Source organism: Spea bombifrons, chromosome 3 (genome assembly GCF_027358695.1).
Source record: "Spea bombifrons isolate aSpeBom1 chromosome 3, aSpeBom1.2.pri, whole genome shotgun sequence".
Classification (NCBI taxonomy): Eukaryota; Metazoa; Chordata; class Amphibia; order Anura; family Pelobatidae; genus Spea; species Spea bombifrons.
The window spans coordinates 113,356,555-113,369,762 of NC_071089.1; the positions used below are offsets into that span (position 1 = coordinate 113,356,555).

The 13,208-nt window shown below is 40.6% G+C and overlaps 1 protein-coding gene across 1 annotated transcript in view; it reads right to left on the reverse strand.

Annotated features, from left to right (window-relative positions):
- The window catches only part of LOC128484140 (astacin-like metalloendopeptidase), a 23,036-nt gene extending 14,615 nt beyond the window's left edge, over positions 1-8,421 (reverse strand). Inside the window, exons 1-5 of the mRNA XM_053460458.1 lie at positions 8,400-8,421; positions 7,363-7,497; positions 6,962-7,079; positions 5,786-5,964; positions 5,321-5,402 (exon numbers count right to left, since the gene is read on the reverse strand). Of these exons, the coding sequence (XP_053316433.1) occupies positions 5,321-5,402; positions 5,786-5,964; positions 6,962-7,079; positions 7,363-7,497; positions 8,400-8,421 (536 nt within the window). The remainder of the gene's footprint in view (positions 1-5,320; positions 5,403-5,785; positions 5,965-6,961; positions 7,080-7,362; positions 7,498-8,399) is intronic.
- Positions 8,422-13,208: the final 4,787 nt, after the last annotated feature.

Consider the following 13,208-nt stretch of genomic DNA (forward strand, 5'->3'; position numbering starts at 1 on the left):
AGATATGCTGCCACTCTGTCCCCCCCCGAGATATGCTGCCACTCTGTCCCCCCCCCCGAGATATGCTGCCACTCTGCCCCCCCCCCCCGACTTACCAGAGCAGACTCCCGGGTGTCTTACGGGGCCGGAGGGGGACATCTATGCACATCGTGTATACAACTCCCGGTGTATACGCGTATTGCGTAGATGTCTTCCGCCGGCCCTGCAAGACACCCGGGAGTCTGCCCTGGTAAGGCGGGGGGGGTTAAAATGCATCGTGCGGACGTTCACCGGCAACGGCGCATCGCCGCTACCGGTGAACGTCCGTGCGATGCGCTTAGACAACCTCCTGTGCCGGTACTCCCCCCGTGGAAAGTGCCGGCAGGGGAGGCTGTCTGAGCGTATCAGACAGTAGGATGCAGGTCCCCTGCACCGCTGCGGGGGATCTGTATCCTAACCCCGCTGCCTGCCCGGCAGTTTAAAAACTTAAAGTGGGGGAAAAAAGTGCGGCCTATATTCGGGCCAATACGGTATTACAGCTTTCCAGACCTCAGAAGTCTCCTCTTCTAGTTTTAGACCGTCTAGTTTGCTTGCCTTTTTTCTGCTGTAAAGACCTTTATTCTGAGATTCTATAAAATGAGGGCCAGAAAGAGACTGATGTTTCTAAATGGGGACACTTGGTAGCTATGGCCTTTCACTTTGTATTTTAAAGGGGGTAGTAATGCACCAATCACAATTATCTGCGCCGCTGCCTTTCTTTTAGTAAGAGCAATATTTAAAGGGAAGCCCCCACAATTGTTTATTATTAGGATCACAATTCAAACATTGTGCCTTTTTGCTTTTTTTTTTTAACACTATACGTTTTATGTAATGCTAGCCACACCCCTGTATGCCTGCATAGCCCCACCCCTTGTCAGAGCCACATCCCTTTTGTTTAATCTTACTTAGCGACTGAAAAATATTTGTTTACATTAGGGAATGTAAGAGAGTGTGAGTGAGTGAGAGAGTTAGTGATAGTTATTGAGAGTAAAAGCGTTTGTGAATAAGAGTGAGTGACAGTGTGAGAGAATGAGCAAGCATGAGTGAGAAAGCGATTATTATAATATATAGTAATGGGAGTTATGCTGTATAACATACAGAATGTCAGGCTCACTGTGAGCTGCACTGTATCATATCGATGTCTGGCTGACTCTATACTGATGAGGGATTATAGTCCACAGCCGCTAGAGTGCCAAAGGCCACTTTACGGTCCCATTGTCCATAATATCTCATTAAGCTAATGCTCACTTGCTCAGGCCCTGACCGGCACTCCGTATCTCTTTGTAAGCTGTGAGCGTTTACCCTGGGTCCACATAATGTGTGTTATGTGACCTCATTGGGATCCTGGCTACTGAGTCACCTGGGATCAGGAATGGTGGAAGCTCAGGCCCTCCTAAGCACGGGCTCCTCCTGAGCTACACCCAATTTAGCCCCATACAAAGGAAAGCGCAGCATGTAAACAACATTTAATGTCAAAATAGGACCACAATGTGAGGCATCACTAGCCTCACATAACAGGAGTGGAGAACCAGAGAAGGAAGAACAGTTTTCGAGGTCTTCTCGGGGGAACTTCCCAGGATAGGCTACCAGGAAGTGGACAAATAATACAAACAGGAACAAAAAAAAAAACAGTTTGTCGTACAAAAATGTATATTTTACATTAAACATTCCAGCTGAAATCTTCTCCTTTTATCTCCCATATCACACTGGAACCGCTGAAAAAAACAAAAACAGGGCGTTAAGGGATATTGAACATCATAAACCCAGGCAATAAGGTAACTTCAGACCCTGCTGTGTACCTTTTAGCAAAGTAACACAAATTATTTCTGGAGCCCGCCATTACTGGTGACCTAGGGGGGCATACTTCAGGCTGCCTAAAAATAGGGCAGCCATGGGGAAGGGGGCCCAGGTTGAACCTCCACTTTGCTAGCCCATCGGGTATGGATTGAGATTGTATTTAGGAACAAGGAAAAGGACTACTGAATGAGGTCTTGAATTTCTAATCCAGCATGACCAACATCAAGAGCAAAATTATTTAAAATTAAATTACAGTTAGGGGGCAGGGATATTAGCATATTGCAGTTTTTGTACACGTAAAATGTAATTGTAAATTAATTTCTGGTGCAACTTAGAAAATAGTTTTTCCACCCATTTAGGCAAAAAAAAAATGGGTTTTATGTCATGACCGTATAAGAATATACGGTGTAAAGATATACTACCTTGTATCACATTTTGGATGAGTGCTGTATAAAGTAATAATTCCCATGGTGAGGAAAAAAAATCATAATCTTATTCACATCATCCTTTAGTGCTGCCCCTTACCAAAACGATAAGATGCCATGAATCCATAGTAGTTTGTTTCATTATTAGTGTGCATATATAGCATCATGACATTCCCCGTAGAGACCACAGGAGAGGGTAATTGGGGACCACAAAAGGTTGCCAAAACTGGAGAAGCTGTGGACATTCCATCGATAATATTCAGATAGTCCAAGGAGCAGGTTGAAGACCATTGTAGTCTAAAGTAACTGAAGTTCAGAGACACCTAGAAATGGATGACAAGTACTAGGTTAGGAGAAAACATTTCTATAGTACTACTGAGGCACGAGGGTTTTGAATGGACCTCAGTAAAGGACTGCATTGGGAGGCCAAAAAACTTGCGGGCGCGGGCAGTCTTTCTGGGGCTGCGGGCGGGAGCGGGCGGTCAGGCACTGTACCTGCGGGTCCCGGTAATCCCGCGCAGTCCCGCAAGGATGCCTTCTCGCTGCTCCATTACAGTGTCTCCTATCTTGCTCCGCCCATGAACAAGGCGGAGTCACGTGATGTGACGTCACTTCCTGTGACTCCGCCTTGTTCCTGGGCGGAGCAAGAGAAGAGGGAACAACTCGAGGGCAGCCTTGCGGGACTGCTCGGGAAATCTGGTTAGGAGGCGGGCGTGATTGGCCACAAATGTGGCGGGAGCGGGCAGGATTGGCCACAAATGTGGCGGGAGCGGAACACTCACATTGCGGGAGCGGGCGGGAGTGGGATTCAAAACAGCGGGAGCGGGAGGGAGCGGGATTCCAAAAGCAGTCCCGTGCAGGGCTCTAGACCTCAGCTCTTTACAAGCTGAAGTAGCCATGGAACATGCTGCCATTTTTTTAATAACCAGCAACCACACTACTTGGTGCACAGGTTAGGCTTTGATGAGAACGGGCATACTGTTTTAAATTTGGACATTTTTTGTAACTTACCACATATCCTGGCGGTGCCATGATAGACCATAGAATATCTGCGTTGTTGGGATACAATATAGGGAATCTTGGAGAAGTCACTTCACCATTATCCATAGTGAATGATCCTCCTTCAGGAACTGTATGGTGTAATAAAATATATAGAAATAGAAAATTATAAGATATCAGAAATAAAGACTACACGGGTTGCACACTTTGAAATCCATATAGTCCTACCCTAAAAAATATTAACAGACACAATGCACAAGGCGGTCAAATAGTCAAGTCAGTGGTCACTGCATGTCCTGCTTTAATAGCCATACGGATCTAATGTTCATCAGCGTACACCTGACATATCTACTCCTGTGGACCTCATGTATATACGGCTAGGGCTCATTCCCTCAAAATATAGCTGTGGGCAAGGGGCTTTATTTCATGTAACGCAGATAGAATACTTAACGCTGTATCAGGTTCTGCATAAATTGTTGCCACTAGATAAATAAGTGTACATAATACTAAAATGGTTACATTAAACACTATAGGTAGACGGTTCCGACTTACCGAATGTATAGGTGGCTTCAAATCTGCTCACAACTGGCTGGTCGTTGCTTGCAAATTCCACCAACATATAGTTAGAAGAAGAAATTAAAGGTGGGAACATCACAACACCGCAGGTTTTGTCCAGGAGGACTTGTGCCATTTTATCACGCCCGTTATAGATTTTAATGTAGCTATCTGTGCACCCGGTGGATTGAGTGATATTAACGTCGCTGAGTTGCAGGTAAACCTGTGTACAGGAGAGCAGAATGTAAGGAAAGCGCATGGATCTACAAATTTAATGTCAGCAGACATTGAACCTTTTTGGTCGCAGGAGCAGGACCCTCTTCTCCTTCTGAACCAGTAAATCTTACTGTGTTAATGTTATTATCAATTTTGCATATTGTCAATTTTTACATTATTATTGATTTCTCCCATACTGTAATCGACCTACGGAATCTGCTGGCGCTCAAGTACTATATGTAAGGTAACCATGACCATTGTGGTTGGTGGATTAGCAACGTATTCTGTGGCATCAAGCAGGCTGACCAGCAGACATAAGGACATTGCGTGGATGGCCATTCAGCGAGGGTACCCCCTAAGGACATTTATACATGCCAGAGGGCCGTGCAGATAGAGGATCTGCCCATAGTGCATTGTGGAGGACGAAACTGCCCCTCACATGTTCTGGCAGTGCCCATATGCACAGGCTTTGTTCAGAGCCCTGGAGTTGGAACTCAATGACTCTATAGAGAGAAAGCACCCGTCCCACTGCTCTGTACTTTTTGGACTTTTTCCAGGAACTCACTCGGAAGGCACCATTGATGGTGCTTGGCGTCTAATATGCTGGTGTTGAGAAACAAGAAGGACATAGTCCTTGTGCCGCAGACTTATCCACGGCTTGTGGAGGGACTACTCTCTTATGGAAAGTCTAGAGTAGGAGGACTTTATGATTGTACTGATGATGCATTTTGCGTCTGCTTTGCATTTTATGATATACATATTTATATATAGCTTCATAATAACCTTTTTTGAACTTGTGGTTTGAATTAACCAGAGACAAGTGTCACCATTTGGACCAAAAGAGTTGCCGTCACTGGAGAAAGACCCAGAAGGATCTGTTAGTTTTGTCCGGCAGAGATCTGGATATTAAGAGAATGAGAGCATTAAGAATCACATATGTTATATATATTAGTAAAGAAGTGTGTGTAGCACAGGGAATATACATACTACAGTTATAGAGTTTGTTGAGTTTCTTTAAATCCAGATGGCTAATTTCTGAAGCTTTTCCTATAGGCACTGCGGGATCTGGCTTAGGGACTATCGTTGGTTTTGTAGACGAGATGGAAAAGGCAGTGCTATGTGTGGAGAAGACAAAATATTAGCGAGTCAGAAACAACGACATTGCTGCCAACAAACCTCTCATCCATACAAACACAGAATTTGACGGTATATAAGAACCATTTAGCCCATTAGCCTGTCTCTACCACATCTGGGAGGCTGATCCACTCATCTACCACATTATGAGTACAGTAAAAAAAACACCTACTTACTTATGGAAATGCATGATAGAGCTGTAATCATAAGCAAGGTCCAGATTGTTGGTATCTTGCTTGATGAAATTGTTTAAGTGACCTGGAAGGAAAAAAAGCATAAGTACAATGTAATTTCACCAGTTACTGGAATACTAACGGATTACGTTTCACAAATTCCATACCATCTTGCCCCAATATGACCCACAGAGTTACCTCCACTATATTTCAGACTAGTGTCTGGAGGCTCTTCAAGATGTTAAAGGGAAGTCAATCAGTGGCAGGAAAGTGCCCCCATTAAAATCAATGGGAGCGCTTTCCGTGCATGCACATGGGGGTCTGAACACATCTCTTGCAAGGGCAATATCTGGGGGGCAGAGAAGGGGCAAATGCATACGGGAGCTTCTGCTTAGCTAGCTGAGATCCTCCAGTTATTGTCAATAAACCTGATTGACTGCCAGTGTGTTTTGCGATTGTTTTTCATACCTGGAAGGATGTTCTCCTCTGTGATAGTCACGTAATCGGCTCGATCACTCCGGGTGTGCTCGTGGTAGAAGCCAAGTGCGTGCAAGATTTCATGCTGAATTATCCCAGTGGTCATGCAGCCAGCCTTGTCCAGGCTGACAATCTGTTTTCCACCAGTCCTTGCAACGTATGAATAACATCTATGGAAAAAAAATGTATTGAAAACATCAATAAAAATGAGAAAACTTACTATAAATATTTTTAGGGTTTTACAGGTGGAACTTTTCTTCCTCTAAAAATGTAATTTAGCCATCAGGGGATTGTGATCAGAGACATATTTACCTCTGGCGTTGCCCTAGACCTTCCACCGCCACCATCGTCGCTACAGAGCGTTGGGATCAGTGGCAGATCAGTGAACTAAGGGCCCTGGGGCAAGATAGTTTGTACACTCCCCCCAAAATGTTTTTCCCCCTATAAACATAATTATATGAAATAAAATAAATAAAAAAATTATAATAACAAATCATTAAAAAATATTTTAGAATTAAATTTTTCGCAAAATTGAGGATAAATTTGCAGAGTTGGAATAACCGCTGAATTGGAGATTTTTGAGAATGTGGCCTCAGTTTTGATATTTTCCTACAATTCTCTTTAAATTTGTTCCCCAACCCTTACACTTTTCCCCGTAGTTATTCACATGCTCCAGAATCCATTGTTAATTATGATACTTTGTCTGGATTATTGTACCTACCAACCTTACCTACAGAGCCCTTAACAACACTGCACCCCCTCAACCATTATCACTTCTTCTCAGTGCTGTGCCAGTTCTCTGGAATTACTTATTATGTTCTGTCAGACTCTTCTTTAGTTATTCTTGGACTAATTCTCTTGCCAAAAACCCACCCAAGAATCCTAAAAAGAGACCATCTGTTTTCCACACCTTTGAGGTCTCCATGCCGCTGATTTCTCCTGATGACCTTCGCTCTAGGAGTCCTTCACCTTCTCTCTCAATCCTACCTCCTAACAGATTGTGAGCTCCCAAAAGCCTTCTTCTCCTTCGATAACAGCGTGTCTTAACATGTATGATTGCTAATTTTAGTGTTATTGTGGGTTTTCACCCTCTCCTGCCCTACGGAACCTGCTGGTGCTCTATAAACAAATGTCATACAATGGATGGCGTTCTCTGCTGAGACTCACCCTTTTAGAGAGTCTAGATAAAGGTAGTCGGCTTCCGTGCTTCTGTTGACAAACTTCATACAGGTCATCGTTTCAAATTCTTGCAAGGCGTCGTCGATCAGCCATTTCTCCGTATCGGCTAAGAACAAAAGTAAAGGTGAGCTGATCCCAGTAACATTATAACACACCCAAAACGTTTTCTTAAATCCTACATTTCTTAGCTTTGTACACCAACCAAGCCCATGTAATAGCGTTTACAGATTTAAACCAGCAGTACCCATGTATTAGGAGCCCATCTTATATGTATACCATTGGAGTGGCCATGATTATTCCTCCCATTACGCTATGGCTCCCTTATTGTTAAGTTCCTTTGAAGTTGGAGAACTTTAGGAAATGGATTGCTAATGACCCAAAGAACTTACAGTATGTAGAGGAGACAACGTAGGGGACATTCACCATCCCACTCGCAGATATATCCCACAAACAGTTTGTGCATTTTGTGACACTGCGAAATGTTTTGGGGACAATGTCTCCTTCCAGCAGGACCCTACGGACACCTTAAAACGAGAAAACAATCTAGTTACAAACACATTACATGGTGAAAGCGAGGCTGTTCGTACTGTGTGTAACCGTCAGAGATGTAAAGGGCCTGCTCTTGGCCTGCAGGGAGAGCAGCTTTAAAGGGGCGAATTGAGAGAAACCTGCGGGTGACAAGCTGTTAGCCAAAGATGGAGCAGGTAGGCTGTTTGGTGGCAAAGATGACACAGGCAGTCTGGGGCATTGACAAGATATTTGGGGACAAAGATGGCACAGACAAATTGTTTGGGGGCAAGAATGACAAAGACATGCTGTTTGAGGGCAAAGGTGGCACTAACAACAGTTTGGGGGCTGTTGATGATGGTCAGTTGCAGCTCTACACTAACACACAACACACATACAGCCATTCTAACACCATAATGTACATATATATATATATATAGATATACACACACCCTTTAACAGCATGCACTCACAATCTAAAACCATACACTTACATACACACACAGCCACTCTAACAACTTGAAAACTCAGATTTCACTATGTGTGATGAGGGGCCAGCTACACTGAGATTTTGTTGCAAAAAGCACCCCCCAGGATAGTACATACTGCATAGTGCAGGGCAATCTTAACCCTTTGTGCAAGAGAAACTCACCAGGATGGCCCTACATAATATTGAACTCATTAATAAATAACATAACACGTTACACATTAACATCCCTCTAACATAACATGTTACAAACACTGATGGTGAAAACCACCGGGGATAAAGAAAAAAGCAGGACGTAGAGTCTTTTTCCAACGTGATTGTGTAATGAAAGCATTGTGATAGCATACAGTTTCCATGTAATCATTCTCAATCACGTTTATACACCACATCGCTCACATACAGATTCATATGTGCTTCAGAAACATTTCTCACCTTTGTTAGAAGATTCTATCATTTCGAATGTTTGAAACTTTCCACTGTCAAACATCCCTCTGGTTTCTGTGTAAAAGAGGAAGAATGTTACAGAAAAATCATCAGTTAATTAGATATGTAGTGAAAAATGAATAAATAATTGTTCTATTTCTTTATTATTATTATTATTATTATTAATAATAATGTTTATTTTATAGGATCGCAGGGCTGTACCATGGATTATAGAGGCAAAGTCCTCTTAGTCTTACTTTTGCCCCAGCAAGCACAGCTTGGGGGAAAGAAGAGAGAGAGAGGAGGTGTGATTGAAACATTTAAATGCTAAAAGTGATTTAACAAAGTACAGGAAGAAAATTTATTTCAAGGAGGAGAAATTGGCAACAAGAGGGTCAGAGGTTTGGATGTAATGCAAGGGAGATTTACTTTACTGAGAGGGTGGTAGATAAATGGAACAGCCTCCCATCAGAGATGGTAGAGGCTGATATCGTGCGGGAATTACAAAAATATAGATTTATAGAAGATTATAGAACTGAATGACAATGGTGCATTATACTTACTTTGTGTAGTCACCTGACTTTCCTGCTGGAAAATTAAAAAGACAAATTAATATATATATTACATATATATGGAGACGTGGTGCAAATAGGACATTTTTTTAACCCTTTTAACAGTGCTGCAGAATATAACATATAAATAAATGAATAGTGATAACAAGAATAATTCAGTAATTAGAAACGTACTAGTATAGGTAAAGCCAGGGAGGTGGTGCAGCCACATGCAAGCAGTATTACTTTCATAAGCAACTCCATTGTCACATCTATGGAAACATGGGGCACATAGCTATATATATATATATATATATATATATATATATACAGCCCAGGAGGAAAGCACCAGCCAATCAGCAAGCTCTGAGACTTCACAGCACACCTTCACACCCTCAACACACACAAAGGGAAGAATCTATTATTATTCAAATCATCCCAATGCATATTCTTTACGGGCCCATGAGGGGTAAATGGAATATATAAATATATATATATATATATATATATATATATATATATATATTATGTGCACCTAGATGAAAATGTTACTTTGGCTTGGATTTACAAAAGTAACAACATTTAATCTAGAAATAACATAGATCCACATTGACAATGGCTTTTTTTCCAACAAGAATCACCTGTTATTTATTTGAATCTAATAATTATACATTGTAAAGTTTTTATATTTTGTTAAAAAACAAACTTATGAAAACAAATATGCGGTCATTTTAGATGACAATCTAAAATGATGATAGATTGATAGATAGATAGATAGATAGCCACGGCTCCACAAATAAAGCTGTGATAGCATTTTATTGTTTGGTGAGATACAGAAGACACTGATAAAGTAACAACAAAGAAAGAGGTAATCAATTTAAGGGAACAGAAGGTCATAATAGTCCAGTGTTAGATTATTAGATTAGTGTTAGGAAGAGGGGCATATTCATGGTCCAGTGAGATAAAATATTGATTGAAGCATAGAATCGGATAAGAGATAAGAACCACTTGGCCCACCTAGTCTGCCCATTAAAGACTCAGACCTTAATCAGTCCTTTGTCTCCTTTTCAGGAGCCATATGCCTATCCCATGCATATATTAGCCTCTACCATGTCTGCCGGGAGGCTGTTCCACTTATCTACCATCCTCTCAGTAAACCTTCTTTACATTCCATCTAAGCCTCTGACCCTCCGACTCTCACCAAAAGGGTGATTAGCCCTTGTTATGCAATGGAAGCCTAGGCCAGAATATGACAACGGTCATGTGTTATTATTAAAGGGGCGAATCATGTTCTCTTTGCGTTTGATGTCGTCCCATGCGACAATTTTTCAAGTATGTTTAACGATCACATTTGTTATAGTAGAAAACATGATTTAAAAATACGTTAAAATCCTAATAATAATAATAATAATAATAAATATAAATATAAATAATAAATATACATAATAATAAAAATGATAATAATAAAAATGTGCAGATTTAACAATTACTTTTTTTTACACTGACACTCCTTTTTGTAACTAAATGGATTACTTTGTTACTAAAAACAAAAGTGTATAAAGAAAAGTTTTGGATCTTATTTTTTTTTACTCTCTTGTAGTTTTACAACATGGAAAAAAATCTTTCTTTTGAAGTTGTAAGAATTGAGACAATGGCCTCCCATGCCGGAAGGAATATGTGTTAATAAAATTAGTGATTTTAGATTATTCTTATACTATATTATTTTTTCTAAGACACATTTTCTAAGAGTTCTAATGAGTGGTAAAATGTCTAATTTATGGATCACTTTTACAATTCCAATAATTTGTATTTAATGAGGGTTATTTATTATATATATATATATATATATATATATATATATATATATATATATATATGTGTGTGTGTTTATTTTAAAAAGGAACATAAAGGAAAAATAAAATAATAAGGAAAATAATAGTATTAGCCCATGAGAAGATGAAGTATTTAGCCAAAAGAGGCTGCGGAGCTCCTTGACATTGGGTGACCTTACATACATTTTCTACTCTAAAGACTATCATTTTAAGAAACAATGGGTGTTTGTTATATAGGACCGTCTGCACTTTTGTTGTTTTACACTTTACTTGAGATCTCCGAAGTCTTGTTTGATGTCGCTGATAATCGCTCCAGTTCTTTTTGTTCCTAATGTATATCTGAATGCGTTCGATGAGACTTTCATTTACTCAGACCATAGAACTTAATTACCATGCATATTTAATTACGCTATCGGGTGAGGCATTGTGTGCAAGCATTGTTTCTTTTTGCAAGCGTTGACAATTACCCAAAGTTTATTACTAGAAGTACACAAAACAAACATAAGAGCGAATACCCAGCAAATACCACTCCAAAAACCCCTACCTAAGGGGATTCCATCATACTATATGACAATATATCGCTTTGCCCACCACTGTGCCAAAGTACCCCAAGTTTGGCGAATCCTATCTAATTGTTCATGGCTATATTGCTTACCAAGGAGTCATTTTTGGGTGAATTTTTTTTGGAATTGAGGATATTTTGTAATGAACAGTTTAGCTTTCATACAGGGTATATCTGATATATCTCATAAATTACGTTTCTTGATATATACATTTTACACACTTTTTATGTGTAAACTACTTATATGTTTTATACATTTGTACATATGTCTGGTATTGACCTGTTCTGCATCCACGTTTTCCTTGAAAGAGAACTAGAAATTCTTTGTAATTGTTTATAATTGTTAGGTCGCTGAAGGATTAGCAGGCACTGCTGCTATAATTCAATGGTGTCTATATGAATGTAGCCTTTTGATCATATATGGGGGACTTCTGTATCCTAAGAGAAAACAACTTGATCAGGCGGAATCACACATAAGGGCTATAGAACGTGCCACACTTTTATTACATAAAAGCTGACCACAGTGGAGAATAAAAACTTTAATTGTTACAGATTTTAATTCAGATAAAAAAAAAAAATCTCATGGTTAATTAGGGTACTTCCACATTTAATCCACAAGGACCAAGTGAAGTTTGTTCCAGGGAGTCAAGCTTCCAACAATACAACTCACTAGCCAAGCAGTCCTTATATCCCTGGACACCAGAAAAGGCATTTGACAGAATCCATTGGGGTCAGAAGTTATGTCCCGTTACAATTTTCTAGACCGGTTCCTAAAAGCGGCTATTATGTTGTTTTCACTTCTAGTCACATGCCTGGAACGAATGGCAGGAGGCAGGGTTGCCCCTGTCGCATACTAATCTTTGTCACTAGCCATAAGAATTTGAGACCACCAGGGCACGTGAGGCGTTCAGGGGCAGCAAAACATTATACTGGCTCTGTTTGCAGATGATATTTTAATTGCAATCTCTGAAACTCAGCTCTCCACAAAGCGATGGAGGATTATAGTAAGGCCTTGTACTAAAAAGCAACATGAATAAGACATTAGCCCTTCCCATTGACTTTCCCCCACCTGATAGTAGAGAGTGGTGCCATGACAACCTCACTTATTTAGACATAAAACTCAACAAAGACCCTGGCCAGGTGAGCCTGGCAAATTATAATACTATTTGGTCATCTATATTGACAGACTTTATGGGATGGAATTGACCTTATGAGGTTGGTGGTTTCCTGACTGGTCAGGATATCAGCCTTCAGGATGAATTACCCTCTAAAGCTGAAGAGACATTGCATCTATCTCTGTGTTGAATCGGGCCCTCCAAAATCAATGAATTGTGCGATGTAAGCAATAATAAAGTCACAAATGGCAGCTGTTTATGTCTCAATTTTGTATCTCACAGCCAGTTTGCTATTGCTGCCGCCCACCCCACGTGGTCCCTATTAAGGGCTAATAAATGTGTAGGGGTTTAGAGAATACCCCTCTTTGTCTCATTAGAGATTTTTACCTTTAGCTCACAGCAGCGAGGTGAATTGTTTAGTGTAGGACTCGCCTAAGAGGTTTGCCGTGACGTGGCAGGCGAGCTTCCATTTTAATGGCCATTGGAGTGAAACTAAAAACCTCCATTTGTCTATATAAGCACAGGTGTTTGGGATAGTGCGCAGGTAACTTTTTTCGGTGTTTGTTCTATGTGTTTTGGGCTGATTGAATACTATAGCCGTTGCTGCCGCCCAAGAATGATGGGAGTTTGAGCGCAGGGCTTTCTTTTGTGTGTTGTAAGGTCAAGAAGATGCTGATCCAGTTGGGGAGAAGAATACTTGAGATTTCCTTTGCTATTGCTTATTCTGAAGTAAATGGCGTGTCAGTGTGCACATATTC